Source organism: Trichechus manatus, unplaced genomic scaffold (assembly GCF_000243295.1).
Source record: "Trichechus manatus latirostris isolate Lorelei unplaced genomic scaffold, TriManLat1.0 scaffold00007, whole genome shotgun sequence".
Lineage (NCBI taxonomy): Eukaryota > Metazoa > Chordata > Mammalia > Sirenia > Trichechidae > Trichechus > Trichechus manatus.
Window position 1 is genome coordinate 27718597 of NW_004443943.1, and position 20624 is coordinate 27739220.

Here is a 20624-nt window from a genome sequence, read left to right on the forward strand (position 1 = left end):
TTGTAAGAGAAAGAACCAAGGGGTGTGGGAAGTGAAACTTTTGATTCTTAGATGGTTACTTTGGTTGTCACCTGTAAAGGCTGAAAGGAAAGTAAGAGATGTTATGCTGCTGCTGAGGTGAGAAAAGCCACATCTGGAGTGGCCTGGGGCAAACACCAAGCTGATTAAACAAGATGACTGACAGGAAGCCAGGGTCTACTTGTTCCACCCGGCCAGAGGCCATATGCATATGAATGGGAAGATAGTCAAGAGGCTGAGAAGATGAACTGGAATGTTTTAAAAAGGGTTATGTGTTTATTTAAATACACTATGGCTACTGAATGTTTCTCCTACCTAGTGATGCAACCCAAACCGGTTGCCACTGAGTCGATTCCAACTCATAGCAACCCTGTAGGACAGAGTAGAACTGCCTAGCAGGGTTTCCAAGGAGCGTCTGGTGGATTGGAACTGCTGACCTTTTGGTTAGCAGACAAGCTCTTAACCACTGTGCCACCAGGGCTCTCCTAGTGTTGTAAAGAAGACCTAAATGTATGATAGAAATGAATACTGGGTATTACAGATAACAGAGAGTGTGTACCTACACCTTCAGCCAATACTTGATTGGATATGCTAAAAGGGAAACTAGGATTTGCCCGAAACACAGGCTGTTAATTTCAGTGCAGTAGCCCTGTGTATACCTGACCTCTGCCCAAAACCTTCAGTCAGGAAATGTGCACTGGAAAAGACATGCAGACCCACCTAGAGCTGCTGGGAGAACAGGAGATTTCCATTTGAAGGAAGGACCTGCAGAAAAAAAAAAGGACTGTTTTGCTTTTTGAATTTTGAACAAGCAGTTTGCTGTTGCTGGATGCATCAAGGCAGGAAAAGTCAGTGCCCATCATAAGAACCTCCCTGAAGACTGGAAGTTAAAGGGAACAAGCAAGTAGACGGCTTGGTACGCTCGTCTGTGGTGACCACCTGGGTCTACTCATGAGTGGAAGTGGGGGAGGTGCAGCATTGAAGAGACAGTCCGAGTCCGGACATGTTCCATTAGTACCCGCTGACCTAGCCCACAGGGGATAAGGATGAGAAAGAGAGAGAGGAAGGGCTGGCTGGTCAGATGTCCAGGGAGTTGTGTGGATGCCTGAGCTTATGGGTGATACCAACTGAACTAGCCCATGGGGGCTAGGGATGAGAGAGAAAAGGGGCTGGATGGTCTGAGGTGCAGGGAGGTGCATGTGAACTCACAAGCCTACAACTGGTACCCATTGTGACCTAGCTTGGATGGCTAGGAATGAGGTGATCAGAACTCGACCAAATGAAGAGAAAGATGTTTGACACCACCGTGTCTTAGTCATCTAGTGCTGCTCTAACAGAAAGACCATATATTTAGGCTTAAAAGGAGATACCGAGAGAGAAAGAGGAGCTGTAACACTGAAGATGAAGAGAAGCAGCAGCAGAGAACCAGCAGACCGGCAGGAGAATGGCACAGTGGACTTCCTGGCCCATGGAGCGAAAAAGTTGAGTGTCTTCAGACAGGAGGCTTGCTGGTGGAGTAGGGTGCCTCCAGGAACTTGGTGGAGCTAGGTTTGCTGACCCATGGAGCCAGAGCTGAGTGCCTTCGGGCCGAGGCCTACTTGCGGAGTGGGGTGTTTCTGGGCAGTTATTGGCAGAGCTAAAAGAGCTTTGTAACACTTACCCGAGAAGGGCAGAGGCCAGGCTGAGGGGCCGAGAGGCTGAAGGGCCAGAGAGAGGTGTGCCTGTGGGCACGGCTGAAAAGAGGCTGTCCTGATGGAAGAACTGTATCCTGAGCAATCCTGAACCTGAATTGTAACCTGTTACTTCCCTAATAAACCCCATAATCATGAGTGTGGTCTGTGAGTTCTGTGTGGCCACTGCAACAAATTATCGAACCCAGCAGAGAAGCAGAGTGCTGTGGGAGGGACAGTTGGTGTCAGAATTGGTAAAGAGGTTGGAGAGGAGGTATGTCTGACCGCCTCACAGCAATCAGCCTTGGGCTGTTGATCTTGATTCTCCTTCCTCCTTGTGAAGTTAGAGGTCAGACCCCTCCACCATGCCATTGTTGAAGTATGATAACCTGTGAACTTTATGCCACTACACACAGTGGAAAGCAAACTACATTTTACACCTCATTCCTTCTTCAGTGCAAGCATCTATAGGAAAGGAAACAAAAGACGCCAGACCATTTGTTCTCCAACAAGTTGTAACTTCACCCTCTTCATTTGAAACTGTTTTCCCTCAAGTTGGTGCAAAGGATGCTGCCACCTGCCCTTCTCTCTCCTTGCAGTACTCACATTATCTAGAGACTAGAGAATCCTTTTCCTTTGATCTAACAGGTCACTATGAGTTAGACTCTACTCGACAGCACACAACAACAGTTCTGCATGAATCCATAATTCTCCGATCAAATATTTTCAAAGTATGAATATGCAAAGTCTTTTGCTATTTCTTTCTTTATTAATGATGATGCCCATAGGTGCTACCGAATGTATTTTGAGACTTAATGGATAAAAAATGTCAGATGATGAGGATCTGAGGACTTATCTAGACTTTTAAACTGCGTCTTATGCAAATAACTCCGTTTTTACAGTATTTTTACAGTATGTGGCATTTTCCTGGAACAAAAATGTCTACTTAATAAAAGCAGATCCCCTGGTATAGTCAATGTATTTAGTGCCTGCTATGTGGGTGGTGCATGGTGGAGCCCTGGTGTCGCACTGGTTAAGAGCTCGGCTGCTAACCAAAAGGCAGGCAGTTCAAATCTACCAGCCACTCCTTGGAAACCCTATGTGGCAGCTCTACCCTGTCCCACAGAGTTGCTATGCATCAACCTGATGGCAACAGGTTTGGTTTTTTTGGTTTATGTACATGATGGAAAGGGGCCTGCTGATACAGTGGTTAAGCGCTTGGCTGCTAACCGAAAGGTCAGTGGTTTGAACCCACTAGCCACTCTGCGGAGAAAGATGTGGCAGTTTGCTTCCGTAAAGATTACAGCCTTGGAAACCCTATGGTGCAGTTCTACTCTGTCCTATAAGGTCGTTACAGGGGCAGATTATCCAACAGGAAAAGTAAGCATGATACTTACCTTACTTACCAGATTATCTATAGTGAACAATTTCACTTTCTTTTTTTTAAACCACATTCTGCTTCTAGCTATGGCTGCTATTTCTCTCTCCCCCAACCCCACAGCACCTTCCTACAGAATCAAAGCCTCTTTTCAAATCTGCAATCCCTGACAGGGCAGACGACCCAGTAAGCAAGATAAGCACGGGATTATTTATGCTTACTTACTAATCTGTAGTGAACATTTTCACATCAAAGATGTGGAGAAATCCATGTGAAATTGTTCACTACAGATGATCTGGTAAGCAAGGTAAGCACTCTGCTCCCTTTACCTATTGGATAATCTGGTCCTGGGTCGCTGAGTCAGAATCAACTGAGGGCAATGGGTTTTGTATATGCATGGTCATGTTCTCATAACAAACCGCAATCCCACCAGAGGGCGCTCGCTCCCTGTCTATCCAGCCTTCTCCATCAAAGGCTCAGAATCCGGGTTAAACTTGACTTTCACACTCAGGAAAAGTCTTTCACATTTAATCCACAAATATCTGCCAAGAATCTGTGTGCCAGGCGCGGGGCTAGGTTCACAGGGTACAGGGGTGAGTTAGGCACCTGGGCTTACAGCCTAGCAAAGACTGAAATTAAACAACAGGCTACAATTGGCTGGAATAAGTAAAAAGTTTCCAGGTCCGCGGAGTTTTTTGTTTAAATGTTCATTCCAAGCCTTAGAAACCTGTAGCAATTCATTGAGACATTTCGAATGGCTAAAACTCTGTCTCCCGGGCAGTGATCTCCGCCCCCAATGTCAGAGCCAGGGGCCTCCCCTTTGGCAGCTCCATTAGCCAGCTCCACAATTTCAAGTCCCCTAGTCCTGGTGGCACGGGGTCACTATGAGTCAGAATCAATTCCATGGCAATCGGTTTTTGTTTTTTTTTTTTTATTACCCCTTCTCAAGGAGCCCTGGTGGCGCAATGGTTAAGCGCTTGGCTGCTAACCAAAAGGCTGGCAGTTCGAACTCACACAGTGCCTCCGCGGGAGAAATCTCTGGTGATCTGCTCCCGTAAAGGTTATAGCTTAGGAAACCCTGTGGGGCAGCTCTACTGTCACATGAAGTCGTTATGATTTGACTGGATGGTACCTAACGACACCACCACGCCCTTCTCGAGTACCTGGGTGGCGCAAACAGTTAAGCGTTCTGAAAGGCTGGTGGTTCAAACCCACCCAGAGGCACCTCATTAAGAAAGTCCTGGCAATGTACTTCAGAAAAGGTCACAGCCATTGAAAACCCTGTGGAGTTCTACCCTGACACAAGAAGGTCATCACGAGTCGGAATCAACTGGACAGCAACTGGTTACCCCCTTTGCAGGGCTTCTTACAGTTCACTTCTGCTCCAGGTAGACATTTCAATTGACCTCAAAGACAAGGAATCACTGAGTCGGAATTGACTGGATGGCTACAGGTTTGGGTTTTTTTTGTTTGTTTATAGCGCAGTGGTTAAGAGCTCGGCTGCTAACCAAAAGCTCGGCAGTTCGAATCCACCAGCCTCTGCTTGGAAACCCTTTGCGACAATTCTACTCCATCCTATAGGGTCGCTATGCGTTGGAATCAACGCGACTGCAACGGGTTATAAGCTGTACGTGGCTCCGCCCATTCTTTTCTGGTTTAAAACCCGCGGGCTTTTTCTGTTCTGACTTCCTGTTCTGACTCTCGCGACTTTAAGAGACCTCGCGTGAAATTCGCTTCCCGCCCCTCCACTGACTTTTAGAAGCCGAGGTGACAGTGTACCTGGCCTCACCCACCGGGTTCAGAACCCCTCTGGCTGGGGGCGGAGTCTGCGCGGCTGAGGAACCCTTAAGGGACAGGGCTTGGTCGAGTTCGGGTGCGCTCTGCCGAGAAGACTCGCAGGTTGCATCCGGGAGCCGGACTCTCCGGAGCTCTCGTACGCATGCGGAACCGATCCCACGGGGTGGCCCCAGGCCACGCCTCGAATTTCAGGGTTGGTGGGGCGGCTCCTGCCCAAACCACTCGGCTGGGGGCGGGGCCTTCTGGGCGGAGCCTGACTAAATAACCCCTCACCAACCGCAAACACTGGGTTCCGCCCCGCACAAACTTGCCTGCAGCGCGGCTTCAGTAGGCCGCTTGGGGCAGGGCGGGGCCTGGCCGACCCCCGGTATGATGGGCAAGCCTGCAGGAACGCTTTCTTCCCAGCCCCTAGCCCAAAGTGCCACGGTGGCTCTAGTGGCGGCAGAAGGAACAGAGTGCCTCCGGCCCTGCCAGCCTAGAAGCCATAGCCTGTAATCCTGGCCCGGAGTGACGCCCGCCGGGAAGGCTCCCGGCCCGCCTTCCCCTGCGGCCGCTAGTCCGATCCGACCTCTAATAACCCGGCTCATCCTCGGGTTGAAGCACCTGCCGGATGTGGGGAGGGTAGAGGAGGCCAGATGTGGGGACGCAGATGTAAGCCCTGAGTCTCTGGTCGGCGCCTTGGTACGGAAGTGAAGTCCGGGAGAGAAAGGGATACTGGAGCAAGCCAGCAATCACCCCCGGGAAGCCGGTCCTGGGCTGCAGGGAGAGGCCGTTGATTGGTTCTGCCTTCCAGGACCACCCAGACATCGACGCAAAAAGACTTGGCACCAGAGCTCCTACCGCCTCCCTATTATACAGCTACTCTAGCAGACCCCAGGGACTGTAAAATCATATGCGACAGGGCCTGGCCGCTCAGTCAACTCTTCGCTTCCCAGCCACTCCCCCCACCCGCCCTCCATCCCGGTCTCTAGTCCTCGCAGCCCTTCCTCTCATCCAGTTTCGGTGTCCGGTTACGATTACAGCTCCTCTGCTCTCCTGACTTTGGGCCAGGGTAGGGGGAAGTGGCCCGGGAGGGTCTCCTGTGGCCGCATAAAATTGGCAGAACAAGGAGGGGGGGTTAGAGTGCGACGTCGATGGGCGGGGAGAGGGGGCGGAGGAGCTGTTCTCTGAGTCCAAGTCCGTGGGCTCTCTCAGAGATCCTCAGGCCGGAGCCGAGGTGGCTGGCAGGCCCAGCCTACTGCGTGCCTCTGCTTTCTTTCCGTTGCCTCCTTTTTCGGACAGGAGTCGTGGCTGCACCGAAGGGCCTAGTCCCGAACACTAGGTGAGCGCCCTGAGCCCCAGGAAAGGGGCATCATCCCCCCGCTCCCGCCTTCTACACCCACTAACAACTCCGTACTTCTTCTGGAGCCGCCTATTCCCATCCACCATCGAGGCAGGGAGCACCAGAGTTAGATGGTGTGTGGTGGTGGTGGTGGCGGTGGCGGTGGTGTGTATGTGTGTGTGTGTGCGTGCGCGCGCCTTAGCTTTATCACCCTTTCCTCTCACCAGCTCCCACCTCCCCTCCCCCCACCCAGGAACAAACCATTCAATTGCCACCCGGCATAACTGGATGTCCCCGAGAAGATCGCTAAGTCTCTATGTTGAGGGTCTACTTCAATTCCAAGGTAGCAGGGGAGGAGCCTACACACAGAGAGGGAGAGAGGACAATGCCAGGGTCAAGCTTTGGTACAAGGAGCAGTGAGGTTGGCCTTTGGGTGCAAGCATCGGTCTGACCTCCTGACCAGGCTTCCCTTCCTAGCAGGGTGCCACGAACGCGCTGATGCCCTGAGTGCTTGCAGGGCTTCCAGCTAACCATGCCGCGGTCGCCCGCAGCTGCCTTAGCACTGCCCCTGCTACTGCTGCTGTTGCGGACGTCGCTCCTGAGCAGTGCGCGATCGTCCCCAGGCCCGGATTATCTGCGGCGCGGTTGGCTGCGGCTGCTGGCGGAGGGCGAGGGCTGCGCGCCCTGCCGGCCAGAAGAGTGCGCCGCGCCACGGGGCTGCCTGGCCGGCCGGGTACGCGACGCATGCGGCTGCTGCTGGGAATGCGCCAACCTCGAGGGTCAGCTCTGCGACCTGGACCCCAGCGCTCACTTCTATGGGCGCTGCGGCGAGCAGCTTGAGTGCCGTTTGGACACAGGTGGCGACCTGAGTCGCGGCGAGGTGCCAGAGCCGCTGTGTGCCTGCCGCTCGCAGCGTCCCCTCTGCGGCTCTGACGGCCGCACCTACGCGCAGATTTGCCGTTTGCAGGAGGCGGCCCGTGCTCGGCCCGACGCCAACCTCACCGTGGCTCACCCGGGGCCCTGCGAGTCGGGTACGCACGGTGCGGGGCCCCTACCCCCAGCACTTGAGCTTCCTGGAGGCAGTACTCCCCAGCTCCCAACGGCATTGGTCTCTTCTGGCCAGCTGAGCGAAAGAGATGAAGCCCGGGAGGCCTAGAGCCCGGTGTCAGAACCTGCCCCTGCTGCTGGTCCGCAGAGGCCGCCACCTGAAGGTGCGGGCCCTGAGCTTTGACAGCAAGCTGCGTGCGCTGAGCTGCTTGAAAGCTCCAGACCCGTCTCTGGGGGATTGGCCCTCTGAGGGAGCATGCCCAGAGCCAGTGGTTGACCTCAAAATCAAGTGTGGGAAGAAAACCACAGCCCCTCCCCTCACCCCGCCCTGACTTTCCCCAGACCAGCTGGAGCCCAGGCAGCGAGATTTGGGCTCCTATGAGATGTAACCACGTTTGGGCAAATTTGGAGAGCAGCCCCAGTGTCCAGTCTCCCCCTTTCTCCTGCACTTAGGGGTTAGTGAAGAGGAGTTGTTCTTTTAGCACCCCCCCACCCCACCCCCGCTTCAGGGGGCTGAGGGCCATTCGGGCCTCAGGTTTTCTTTGGAGACTTTAGTAACTTTCACTTCCTGAGCCAGTGCTTGGGTTCTGGCATAGCTGGGACTGCCAGGAAAACAAACATCCAGCGGGGGTCCCAACACTTTTCCCTCCTCTCCCCTCCTCCAGGCTTTCTGCCCGCTGCCTAGGCCAAGTTTCAGATTCTGCCTTTGCCAGGTGGAACCCCCAGGGAGTGGAGTGGGGGAGGGGCTGCTCTTCAGGGCTTTGGGAACTGGGCCTCGTTGGAAAAGGGGGAGAGGGAAGCCAGGGAGGTGTTGGTTACCAGCGGGGCAGGATGGGGGCCCAAAGGGTGGAATGAGGACAAGGGAACAATCAAGGACAGTGTCGCTGCTAAGCTGAGATGTGGGTCTGTGTGCTTGGTTGTACATTGTCTCTGCGTGGCTCTGTGTGTGTGTGTGTGCATACACATCTCCCTATCTCCTTTCGTGCCCTTGTGTGTACCTGCATTGTCATTTGTGCGTGCCTATGTACATGTCGTGTCTTGTTTATGGATATGCATATACCTTGACATATATTTCCCCACAAACGTGTCTCCAATGGTTTGTATATTGGGTCTTTGCTGGGCTGGATGTGCTATCCTATTCTCAGGCCTCCCACTTCTACCCCCAGAGCCCCAGATTATGTCGCACCCGCACGACACTTGGAATGTGACAGGGCAGGACGTGATCTTTGGCTGTGAAGTGTTTGCCTACCCTATGGCCTCCATTGAGTGGAGGAAGGATGGCTTGGACATCCAGCTGCCAGGGGATGACCCCCACATCTCTGTGCAGGTAGGGGCAGGGAGCAGAGACTTGCCTTGGGCAGCCCAGAACCTCCCTTGAAGGACCCTGCTGACTCCATCTCTGGCTCCAGTTTAGGGGTGGACCCCAGAGGTTTGAGGTGACAGGCTGGCTGCAGATCCAGGCTGTGCGTCCTAGTGATGAGGGCACCTACCGCTGCCTTGCCCGAAATGCCCTGGGCCAGGTGGAGGCCCTGGCTAGCCTGACAGTGCTCACACCAGGTAAGGGGGAGCCCTGAACTCTGGAGGCTGGGTGGATGGTGGTGAATTAGGGCTTTTGAATGTGTGTGTAAGAAACTGAGTCTGTGGGTGAGTGTGTGTGTGCACATACAAGCAGGGCTTTCCCACTGGGAAATGTGGGCATCAACAGCCCTTCTCTCCTACCCTCTCTCCTTTGCCCCGTGTGTATGCAGACCAGCTGAACTCCACAGGCATCCCCCAGCTGCAGTCCCTGAACCTGCTTCCTGAGGAGGAGGCTGAGAGTGAAGAGGGCGAGGACTACTACTAGGTGCAGGGCCCTGGGCTGTCGGGGTGGGTGAGTGGGGATAGTGTTCATCCCTGCTCTTGAAAAGACCTGGGAAGTGCAGGGGGAGCAGGGTCCCTTCCAGGATGTCTTCAATGCCCTTAATAGCGGAGATCGGAGATCATGGTGGTGTTAGTGCGGGGAGGGAGAGAGGCAGAGACCGAGAGCGGTGGGACTCAAGAGGGGCCCATGCAGGAGATACCCTGCTCAGGACAGTCTCCAGCATGAGCCAGCCAGGCGGAGGGCACTAGCTGCCTTCTGGTCCCAGGTTGGGGTGGGTGCAGGTTGGAGGCTGGAGCAGACACAAAGAGGTGTAGACACCAGGATCTTCCACTTCATTCGGGTAGCCCTCCCTCCAGCCCAGGCCAGCTGCCCTCTCCCACAGACCTTTGTTCCTGCTGCTATTTTCCTGATCCCCAACTTTGGCCTAGCCTCAGTTTACCCTTGCTCAAAACTCACCTTCCAGAAGTCTTCCCTCTCTCGTAAGTCCCAGTTGCACTTACTAACTATAGTCCTCATTGTGTTCAGTGTCTGCTGCACAGGAGAGCACAGTGGAGCATGCTAAGTATTTGGGCATATCTGGTTTTTCGTATCCTTCTGGAAACTCCATGAGGCCGGCGTTCTGTCTTATACCACTTTGTATTCGACAATGCCTAGCACAAGACTAGGCATACGGTAGGGACCAAATAAAGATTTATGAATACACCGAGACACCAAGATGCCCAAACAGTTTATACAGATGTGCACATGAAGCCCACATTTCCTTGGGATGCCTACTACACAAGTAGTCTGGCTTCCAGAAGCTACAGATCTTGCTGTCTAAACAAATGCCGGCCAGATGTACAGAGAGAAGGCTTGAGCTCAGGTCTACCTTGCCCTCTAGGGAGGAAAGCTGGAGCCATCTGGCTGGAGGGGAGTGTCCTCCCAGTCTGCTCTCCACTGGGGCTTGTGTAGAGATAGAAGGCCTGCCCCTCTGTTCATCTTAGCTGGTCCCTCCCCAGGCCGACTGGAGAACCACGACTATGTGGGTAGTGCCCCAATATAAGAAAAAAAAAAAAAAAAACTGGATGGAGGAGGAGAGAAATTTGGCCACTTTTATGGGCTGTACCCTTCTCCAGCTCGCATCAGGGAATCCACCCATTCCCCAGCTAAACCCAGACAAAGCCTGTTTCCTCATCTGCCTAGACTGGGACCTGTCCTATTTGGCTGGGGCGGGGGGTGTAGTGGTCCCTCACAGAACCGCAATATATGGTTCCCCAAATCCCTCCCCACACTCTCCTTACCTAGCCCAGGGACACTGATGAGGCGCAGTGTTGGGAAAATGTTTATTGAATGATTGAAGAAGTGCATGAAAGAGTAAGTCAAGGAGGCCAAGCCCCTGTGTGTGGATGGCGACAGCCTCCTACGCGCCTGGGCTCCACCCGGAGCCTGGCGCCACCACAAGAGGGATCGCTGTGGCTCGGCGTCTGAGCTTGTCGTCTGGGGCCCTCCGCAGGGAGCTGGGCCTCCTGGGAGGGGCGTGGTTCGGAGACCCCTACGCTGGGGCTTGGCCACCCCTCTGGGAGACCCGCACGGCTCCTCCAGCTGCTGTCGCCTTGCTAGAGGACAGTTCTCACTGCAGAGCACTGGCACCAGTCCAGCTTCCCCAGGAGCCGCGCGCGACAGCGCGCGCGGTTTGGGATACTTGAGAGAATTTCAAAGCAACTTTGGAAGCAGGAGCAGGGGTGCGACGGGGCGGGGGGAGGGGGCTGCGCGTGCTGTTTGGCTTCGCGACCAGAAGGTCTGCTCCGCGTGAAACGGGAGACTTGGGTCTGGGTCCCGGTGTCTGCAGAGACTCGGCTTCTGGCCGGTTCGTCGCCCTGGGCGCCTGCCTGGCTGGGCTCGCGGGCGCCCCCTGGCGGGCCCAGCGATCCGTCCACGCCCACCTACAGAGACGGGGCTTCACGTGCAAGTTCCCCCCCACCCCCGCCCCGAGTCCCGAGAAGGGCACTCGCACCCGGGGAATCCAACTCCTTGATTGCACTTCCACACTCTATAGGATGTTCCAGTGCAGACTCCTCGTCTCCTTGCTGCCTGTTTCTCCCTGCGCGGCCTGCTAGTTTAGGCCCCACAGCCGCGAATGAGAGGACCTCCTCCTGCCCCCCTTCCCCGCCTCTGCTCAGCTGACCCGCTTTAATAACATCGCTGGAAAGTGACACGCGATTTATTATTAAAGTAATGCGGGCGCGGGGACGGGAAAGGTTTAATAAACGCGCTGAGATGCCGAGGATTATTCACCGCAAATAAATGAGAGCGCGGACGGCGTTTTAATAAATAATTTCCCGCCGCTCCCGGGGGAAGAGGGGGAGGGGGATTCTGAGCCGCTACCCGAGCTCCGGCGTCGCCTCCCGCGGGGTTTCAAGCCTTCCCCGCGTTTGTCGTCCTAGGCTGCTCACACTCGAGATGTGAGGTTCCAGAGGAGCCGGCCCAGAGTGGCCCAGGCCTGGGTGTGGGAGAGGCTCTACCCACCCTACTTCCTCCACCTCTGGAATTTTAAGTCATTTGCTTAAGATGCAGCAAATACTCTTCCTTCGGCTCTGAACTGGCGATCCAGATTAAAGACGACCTGGGCCGGAAGGGTTAACCGAGACCAGATCTCTGCCAAGCCGAGGCTCATAGGTCCCGGGTCCTGGCCATTTTCCTCCCTGCTTCTGACTGACCCTGCCTGGGCTTCAGATGGAAGGGTGTGTGTACAGGTGTGAGGGTGCCACGTGTGTGCAAATGACCCGACTCCTTCCTGGGGCCGTTGTGAGGGATGGGTTAGGGCCAGGAGCGTCTGGCTGTATGTTACTACTAAGGCTCCGAAGAAGGGCCCTTGAGCCGCGCTGGCCTAAACGGAGGCAGACCGGCCTGAGCCCAACCCCTGGCTCGTTGGTGAGAGAGGGTCGATTTGAACGTGGAGCAGAACTGGAGCCCCGAGGGATAGACCGCCCTCTGGGTGGGGGGCTTGAGGCCTGGAGGGCCGAAGCCGTCAGGGCCGCAAGAACGAACCCAGCCTCAGACAGGGCTGAGCATGCAAGTTTTGGGGACCGAGAACATGCCCACTGAGCTCGCCTAGAGGCCGCTTGGGGTGCACCCGGCTCTGCAGGTTTTGTGCAGAGGCCAAAAGAGGCGACATCTCTGGCGACACCTCTGGCAGCACTTGGGAGTACGGGAAGTGGCGAAAGAGTGCCATCTGGTGGATATTTCTGGTTGTGGACGTAAGACCTGGGTCAGGGGCCTTGAAATCTGTTAACTTGAGACAGTTAAACTTTACTCTGGAAAAATCTGAATAAAAAGATGCATTAATTTGTATTGTTTAGCATATGTGTACAAGTGAATTTATGTGTAGTATATATGTGATGGAGCCCTGGTGGCGCAGTGGTTAAGAGCTCAACTGCTAACCAAAAGATCGGCAGTTCTAATCCACAGCTGCTCTTTGGAAACCCTAATGGGGCAGTTCTACTCAGTCCTATAGGGTCGTTATGAGTCAGAATCGACTCTACAGCAAAGGGTATATACGTGATAAAGAGCCCTGGTGGTGTAAACGGTTAAGCCCTGGGCTGCTGCTAGCCAAAGGTTGGCAGTTCGAATCCACCCACCAGTTCTGAGGGAGAAAGTGATCTGTTTCCATAAAGATTATAGCCAAGAAAACTCTATACGACAGTTCTACTCTGTCATATGGGGTCGCTATGGGTCGGAATCGACTCGAGGCATCTAACAACGTATATGTGATGTCTATATGTGATACTATGTGATATCTATATGTAATATCTATAATGGAGCCCTGATGGCACAGTTGTTTAAGAGCTATGGCTGCTAATCAAAAGGTCAGCAGTTCTAATCCACCAGCTGCTCCATGGAAACTCTACGGGGAAGCTCTACTCTGTCCTATAGGGTCACTATGAATCATGTACATAGTAGTTATATGTGTGTAGGTCCCTGGGTGGCTCAAATGGTTTGCGCTTGACTACTAGCCTAAAGGTTGGTGGTTCAAAACCGTCCAGCAGTGCTGTGAAGAAAGACCTGGCAATCTGTTTCCATAAAGATTACAACCAAGAAAACTCTATGGAGCAGTTCTACTCTGTAACACATTGGATTGCCATAAGTCAACATGGACGTGCTGGCAACTTTTTTCTTTATGTGTATGTCTACAGGATCATGTGCACAAATGTATGTACCTCTGTCTATGTGTATGTGTGTGAGGGGTAGATAGGCTTAAATAATTCTCTGGTGGGCCTGGAGATTCCAGGGATTTTTACTCAAAAGCACAGGTTCTGTCACTTAGGACCCTATTCTGAGTGGGGAGGCAGCTAAGGGCAGAGGGAAAGAGGCTGGAGACATAGGCTGATTACCCGCTAGGATAAATTTGAGTATTTCCTCAACCTTCTGAATGACTAGATCCTTTTAAAAAGGAATAGCTATGTAAGTCAGTCCGCAATGACAATGAAATGTTAACCAAGATCAAGTCTTACCTGTCTTCTCAATGTAGAGGACTTTGGGAGGAAGAATGATGGGCTGGGAATGGGGTTTGGGAGACTAGGGGTAGGAATAGGTTCTCTGAGGGCAGTGCTGGGGGCACTAAGTGAAGGGCTGCCAGGGATGAGGTCTGGAAGGTAGTGATGGAGGCTCTGGGAGTTACTTGCAGATACTGGGGAGTGGTTTAAGACTCTTGGGGCAAGGACGGGGTGGTGGGATGGAGATGAGGCCTGAGGGGAGTAGTGAGGTTGGGATCAGGGATGAAGTTTGGAAGGGGGAGAAGCTCAAATGGCAGGGATACACCAGTCTTGGGGTGGAACCTAGAAGCCAGCTTAGATGGAGTCATCCCTCCCTTCCTACCAACCCTCCCTTCCCACGCTGGGGCCTCTGATGTTCTCTAGCCCTCTCTCTGCTCAAGCTAGGTCCCAGATGTACTGGGCAGAGGAGGACAGTTTGGGTTCCAGGGCTCAGCTGGGTTTAGGTGACTCACTGGCAGGTGGGGTGGGGCAGGCTCACATCACCACTGTCCCATGAAGTCTTGTCCCAGCCACGTGGGTCATTGCCCCCTCTCGCAGCTGCCATTACCAGCTTATAGTCTGGGCTCAGACTAGGGGGTTCAAACATGGGTGGGGCTTGGATGTGAAAAAGATCACAGAACATGCACCCCTCCACACACACACACTTCTAGGGCTGAGTTGTAAAAAGTGCTTCTGAATAAGGATTTTTTTCTCCATATGCTAGATGTTTTTCTGGCTCAGTCAGACCAGGAGTCTCCAGGTGCCATCTTAATTCTTGGTCTGCAGTAACCTCATACTTGGTCCCTTCCTTTTCACCTTCCCTTACTGGACCACTTTACTCCCAAACAAGAGTCCCTTTCATTTCTGTCCCTTCATTGCCTCTCCTCCCCTCCTTCAGTCCTTTTCCTCCCAGATTTGATCCCTGGGCTGTGTCCTCACTGGTGGGGGAGATGGAGGGGCTGAAGACACGGCTGGTTCCTGGCCTGGATTTATTTTTGACATTTCCTCTGCTATCTGGGTGACTGAAGGGTCTCTGAACAGGGTGTTAGTTATAAAAGTCTGGTTTTGGTGACAAATGTTATCTACAGTCAATTCTCCCCTGTCCCCTTGGTGAGGAGCACCTTGGAAGTCAGGATGGACTTGAGGGTACTGAAGTGGGGACAGGGTCCTATGAGAAGTAAAGAAAGCCTAGAGAGAAGTGATGGCTTCTCCCTGGATGAGAGTTGGAGACTCTAGGGACAATTGCTCCTACCTGCCCCCCACCACAGATCCCTGGAGCAGGGCTCGAGAAGGCCCCACAGTTCTCCTGGGTTCAGCTGGTTCTCCTGGGACCTAGCTTCTAACTCCAGCTTCCTTAATTTCCTCTCCCCCTTCTCCACTGTGTAAACTGGCATTGGAGGGGTTAAATTTGGAGGGCAGTGCTGGAGGTCTCTGTTGGTAGTGGTGTCTGAAGGGTAATAATGGGTCTTTGGGAGCATAAGTGGGGGCTCTGAGAGCAAGGATAGAAGTAGGGAGAGCATGAGGTGTTGTGGTACAAATTTGAATCTCAGTTCTACCACTTCTAAATGCATACCTTGGGTAAATGTCTTAATCTCCCTTATTCTGTGCCCTTCTCTGCAAAACAGTGGTAGAACCTACTCCACAGGGGTTGTGATAAGGATTAAAGAGCTTATAAGTCATGTGTCTGGAAAGCAATAGGTGTTCAACAAATGGTCAGTTTTATTAGTTCTGGGCTGGTGATCCACATGGGGATGGGGTGGGGGGCCTAGTGCAGAGCGTCCTGCTGAAGTTCCTGTGGTGGAGGATGCGGTCATGGCAGTCTTGGTGCCTGCCAGGAGGAGGCCTTAGGAGGAGGGGAATGGCTAAGGCAGGGTGGGGCTGGGCAGGGACTGCGTTTCCAGAGAACTTGGCAGTCATCACCACCCCAACACCCTCCCCCCCTCCCCCTCCTCAGGGAATCCCTGTCGGAACCAGGGCTCTAGCTCTGGGCTTACAGGGAGGGGCGTCCCCCAAACTCACCTCCATCCATCTCTTTTATCTGGGCTGCTGAAGGGCTGGAGCTCCAATGGGGCCTCTGATGGGGAACAGATACAGACCAGGCGGAAGCAGCCAGAACTGTGCTGAGCTGGAGCTGAGGACCGGGCCAGGGGGTCAGTGAAGACAGATAAAGCTCAGTGCAGCTGGGGGCTCAGGGGATCTGTGGGGAAGGGCAGCAGGGGCTGAGGGCTACTGGGGGGAGGCGAGTGCCGGAAGCTTCTGATGGGGACCGGTGTCCAGGACTTCAAATGACCAGACAGGGCCTCAAATGACTCACTGGGAGGAGGGAAGGGGCAGAACTCCCTCCCCCAGGTGTGAGTGCAGGAAGACCAGGGTGCCAGGGATGGAGGCTGGGCCCAGGGAGAAGCTGAGACTTAGAACAGGGGAGAACCCTCAAGGGTCAGGCCTGTGGCAGGGTTTCTGGGGGCTGCCTTACCTTTAAGGCAGAGATGGGAAAAGGGTTGGTAAGTGATTCTGTGATTTTAGTTCCTGTTTTAATTAACTTTGAAGGGCTTGGGTCCTCCCCTAACACCAGGGAGGGGAGAGAGCGGACATTTATTTTCCTCTTTTCCCTTTTAAAGACAATTTTATTAAATCACTTAGTTTTCATTCTGACTTGCACATGGGGCTTTAAAATGGAAAAGTAATTATTTCACCTGGTTTGCTTATGGAGAAAGGGAGAGTCGGAAGAGGGAACGATGCAGAGAGAGGAAGAGCTGCAGCCTCCGAATCCTGCTCACACTCGCTCCAGCATCAGTGTCAACACACGAACCTTCACGCCGGCACAATCTGTATCACCTCAGAAAGACACCCCTTGTCTACACCAAATATAGACACTTCAGTACTTGCAAACACACACCCACACTGTCACCACAACCACACTTAGAGGCAACATTTCTCTCTCTCATACGTGAACGCTCACAACACATTGTGTTCACAGTATCAGCGCCCTCACAGGCGCCCCAGACATTCTCTTCTAGGCATCCATGGGCACGCATGCACACACATACACAGACTAACATATATGCAGGCACTCTGGAGCTCACTGAAGCCTACCATCATAAGTACACACATGTACACACACTGAACAGACACACAATGAGCCAGACTCTCATTCTCACACAACAAGTGTACTCTGTCCAGGACACCTTGGGACAGACTTGGGTGAAGGGGGCATTGTCATGGAGAAGGTGGAGGAGTGGTGGGACTCTCCCTCTCTTTGGCATTCCTGTTATTGTTGTTAGGTGCCATTGAGTTGGTTCCAACTCATAGCAACCCCATGTGACAGAGGGCAACTGCCCTATAGGGTTTTCTAGGCTGTAATCTTTATGGGAGCAGATCGCAAATCTCTCCTCCCTTGGAGCCGCTGGGTGGGTTCCAACTACCAACTTTCAGGTTGGCAGCCAAGTTACTTAACCATTGTGCCACCAGGGCTCCTACTGGGGTTCCTAGGCCCCCAAATCTACCTACCCCCCAGGCTACTCCACAAGGAGCCCCCTTTCTGTGTCCTTGTAAACGTCGTGAATGATTGCTGGTAGCCTGTGGTTTGCAGCCTCTGGGACAGAGTTGCTTCCTGCAGCCTACAAGCACCTAACCCAGATCGCTCGGGCAGAAGAAGGAGGTCCCACAGTTTTCCTGGGCTCCGCCGCCCCTTGCAGGGACTTAGGTTTTAACTCTGGCTTCTCCAACTCCTCCCCATCCTCCCCCGCTGTGTGAATCGGCATCGGATGGGTTAAAACTTGGGTAGCACGCCCCACTCCACCCCCACCCCTGGCTGGTACATCCAGGGCCGAGTTCTCCGAGCCGTACCTGTACTTTGTCTTCATCTGTCACCCCTTCTGACAGTCAGATACATCTTAGGGGGGGGGCGTGGGGGGCAGGGGAGCAATAATTAACCTCTCCCGCCTCATCCCCCAAATGCCGCTGCCTCGCCGGCTGCAGCGAGAGCTGCGCGAAGAAAGAGGCAAGGAGGGAGGAGATGGAGAGAGGAGAGGGACGAAGGGAGAAAGCGGGAGAGGAGCAGGAGAGAGGCCAGGAGGGAGCCAGAGGAAAGGCCCAGACTTTAGTGTTGCCCTGCCAAGCATTTTTTTGCACCTTTCTCTCCACTCCCTCCTCCCCGGGGACGGCGGGAGACGGAGAGGTGATCGGATGGATGGGAGAAATCCTAGCGCCTTGGCAAATTCATCACGATTCCAGCCCCCACTATATGGCCTTCTGGCCCCTGTTGAAGACTGGGGTTGGTTTGGAGGGGGCAGTGGTGGGGTCAGGGTCATTATATTAGCTTTGCCCAGGGGCATGTAGGGCTGAGAGAATGTGTTGGGTGTGGGTAGGAGGGCTGGGGGGCACCATGCTGGTGTTTCCTGTTTATGGCAAATGACTAGAGCTTGTGTTAAGGATTAATTTTTCTTCCATTCGAGGAAGGGGGAGAGGCTTGGATTATTCCTGGAGAAGGCAAGTGATCCAAGTGCCAAAGAACTGTGGATCAAAGGGGACTTACGATTTGGAGTGGGAGACAGAGGACACTTCCAAAATGTAAAGGAATCAGAGTTTGGAGAAGCTACATTTGACTTGGGCTAGGGCCTTTGCTGAGGCAGGTGGGACTGAGTCAGGCAAGAAACATCTGCCGCCAAGAGTATTTCAGGCCACGTTGCCCCTTGAGCCTGGGTGCCCACGATGGAGCTGGAGCTGGTACTGGAGTCGGGTCCTTGGCAGGAGAGCAGCAGCCACCACGGAAGGAGAGGTGTTGCTGCACCTGCTGGGGCTGGTGTGTGTTGGGGAGAGGGGCAGAAAGTCAGGGCTCTCCCTGCCTGACCAGTGGACAGCCTGCAGCCCTGGAGATTCTGGCCGTTTCCATCTCTTTGAGAAGCTGTTAGTCAAATCTGTCACCCTTACGGCGTCTGAGAAATAGGTCCTTTTCTCTAAGGTCCCTGACAGAGTTGTAGGCATGGCATTGCTCATGAGTCAGGATCCCTGGCTTCTCCTTCTGGTTCTGTCACTAACTAGCTGTGTGACAGAGACAAGCCACTAACCTCTCTGGACCTCAAATTTCTTATTTATAAATTCCGGGTGTGGGGGAAGGGTTGATGAGACAAATTCTATGGATATTGCCAATACTGATGTCCTATAATCTTCTAAGACCTGAGGAATCTTACATTTAGACCCAGCTGTGTTCCCACCCCTGAACACCTCCCACCCCTGAGCATACACACAATTTATATCTTTATGCAGACCAAAAGTGCACGTGTGCTTGCTTTATCTCTCTCTCTCTCTCTCTCACACACACAGGCTGCTTGCCCCATGTACCGTGTATGCCTGGACTCCCAATCATCCATAAAATTTGCTGTGGTTGGAAGGGACCTGGGGGCCAGAGTACCCCAACAGAAAAGCTGACTCTATGTATTCTTGTTAGAAGAAAGGAAAAAAAAAAAAAAAACAAAGCTTAGCAGCACTGGAAAGAGGAACATCAGGGCAGGAAGTGAGCACTGGAAAAGGTTTTCCAAAGAAGAAGAAGGGGGAGGAGAAAGGGAAGAGCCACAGAGAGGCGTGGAGAGAGAAAGAACAAGAAGCCTTAGCTCAGCTTCAGGGACTCACTGCTGAGAGTGAGGAGTGAACCATGCTGACAGCTTTGTCAGGAAATCACCTCAAAGTTTCCACATCCAGGTCTGTCAGGTTCCATCTCCCCAGGGGAGAAGCCCCTGTGAAGCATGGCTGCCTCTGTCCCCTGATTCTACCCCCACCCACCCACATACACACAGAGCCCTGTTCCAGAAGAAAGAATTAATCCATGGCTATATTTTATTCATCATGGGAGAGGAGAAAAGCAGGACTGCTTGGGGTGAGGCCACCTAGGGTGGCCATAGGTCAACCAGAGCAACATGGTGCCTAGGATTGAGCTGGTCTTCTAGGCAATCATGGCACTTAAAATAGAGGTAGGCTTTCTCTAACAGAATATGGGTCACCTAGGACAGATAGGGACCCCTGGTATAGGCTCATTCCCTCCCGAAGAGGAGGGCTGGGATTTGGAGGGAATGGTTCAGGTAGCTTCATCTGTGGTATGGAGATTCTATCTCCCCTAACCTCTGAGGTCAGGTGGTTGAGGCAGGTGGGACTGAGTCAGGCAAGATACATCTGCAGCCAAGGAGGAAAACTTGGATGGGCATAGAGTATTCCTCTTTCCCCTAATCCTCTTTGGAAACACTCTGGGACTTCTCTGTCCCTGCCTCCTTTCTCTTACCTTCGCTTCCTATGTGAATAGGCCTCAAGTTTCAGCCCCAATCTTGTTTTTCACCCACTCCCAGAGCTTCACCCGTCACCTCAATAAGGTAACTACTTAATCTATGTCTTTTGAAAATTCTATGTTCTTTATTTTAAAATGTAGTACTTTATTTTAAAATGTATTGCATAGATGTATGCTTATAAAAATTTCAAAGTTTCAAACAATTCAGAAGTACACAGAGTAAAAAATGAAAGCCTCCTTTCCTCCTTCCCTCTTATCCTAGTCTCTTCTCCATAAGTAGCTACTGTTAACAATTTAGTGTGTATCCTTAGAGGCCTTTTACATATTCACCTCCCACCCCTCCACCACACACATACTCACTCACAAATAAGGTTTTAAAAAATTATTATTATTAGATAGATTTATCATGCCATACTATTATTTTGCAATTTGCGTTTTTTTTTCTCAAAGAGTATCAGAGATATTTTCCAGGTTAGTACATGAGGATATATCTCAGTATATATGGAGATCCCTCAGATGTTGTTGTTCAACGCTGTCCAGTGAATCCCTATTCATAGTGACCCCATGTGACAAAGTAGAACTGTCCCATAGGGTTTTCTTGGCTGTAATCTTTACGGACGCAGATCTCCAGGTCTTTCTCCATGGAGCCAGTGGGTAGTTTCGAATTGCCAACATTTTGGTTAGCAGCCAAGCACTTAACTATTGTCTTAGTCATCTAGTGCTGCTGTAAAGAAATACCACAAGTGG

The 20624-nt window shown here is 52.7% G+C and overlaps 1 protein-coding gene across 1 annotated transcript; it reads left to right on the forward strand.

The window, feature by feature from the left end:
- Positions 1-5917: 5917 nt before the first annotated feature.
- KAZALD1 (Kazal type serine peptidase inhibitor domain 1) lies at positions 5918-9074 on the forward strand. Its single transcript, XM_004370046.2, has 5 exons — positions 5918-6184; positions 6665-7215; positions 8398-8558; positions 8641-8788; positions 8980-9074. The coding sequence occupies exons 2-5, from the start codon at positions 6717-6719 to the stop codon at positions 9072-9074; spliced, it is 903 nt and encodes a 300-aa protein (XP_004370103.2). The 5' UTR covers positions 5918-6184; positions 6665-6716.
- Positions 9075-20624: the final 11550 nt, after the last annotated feature.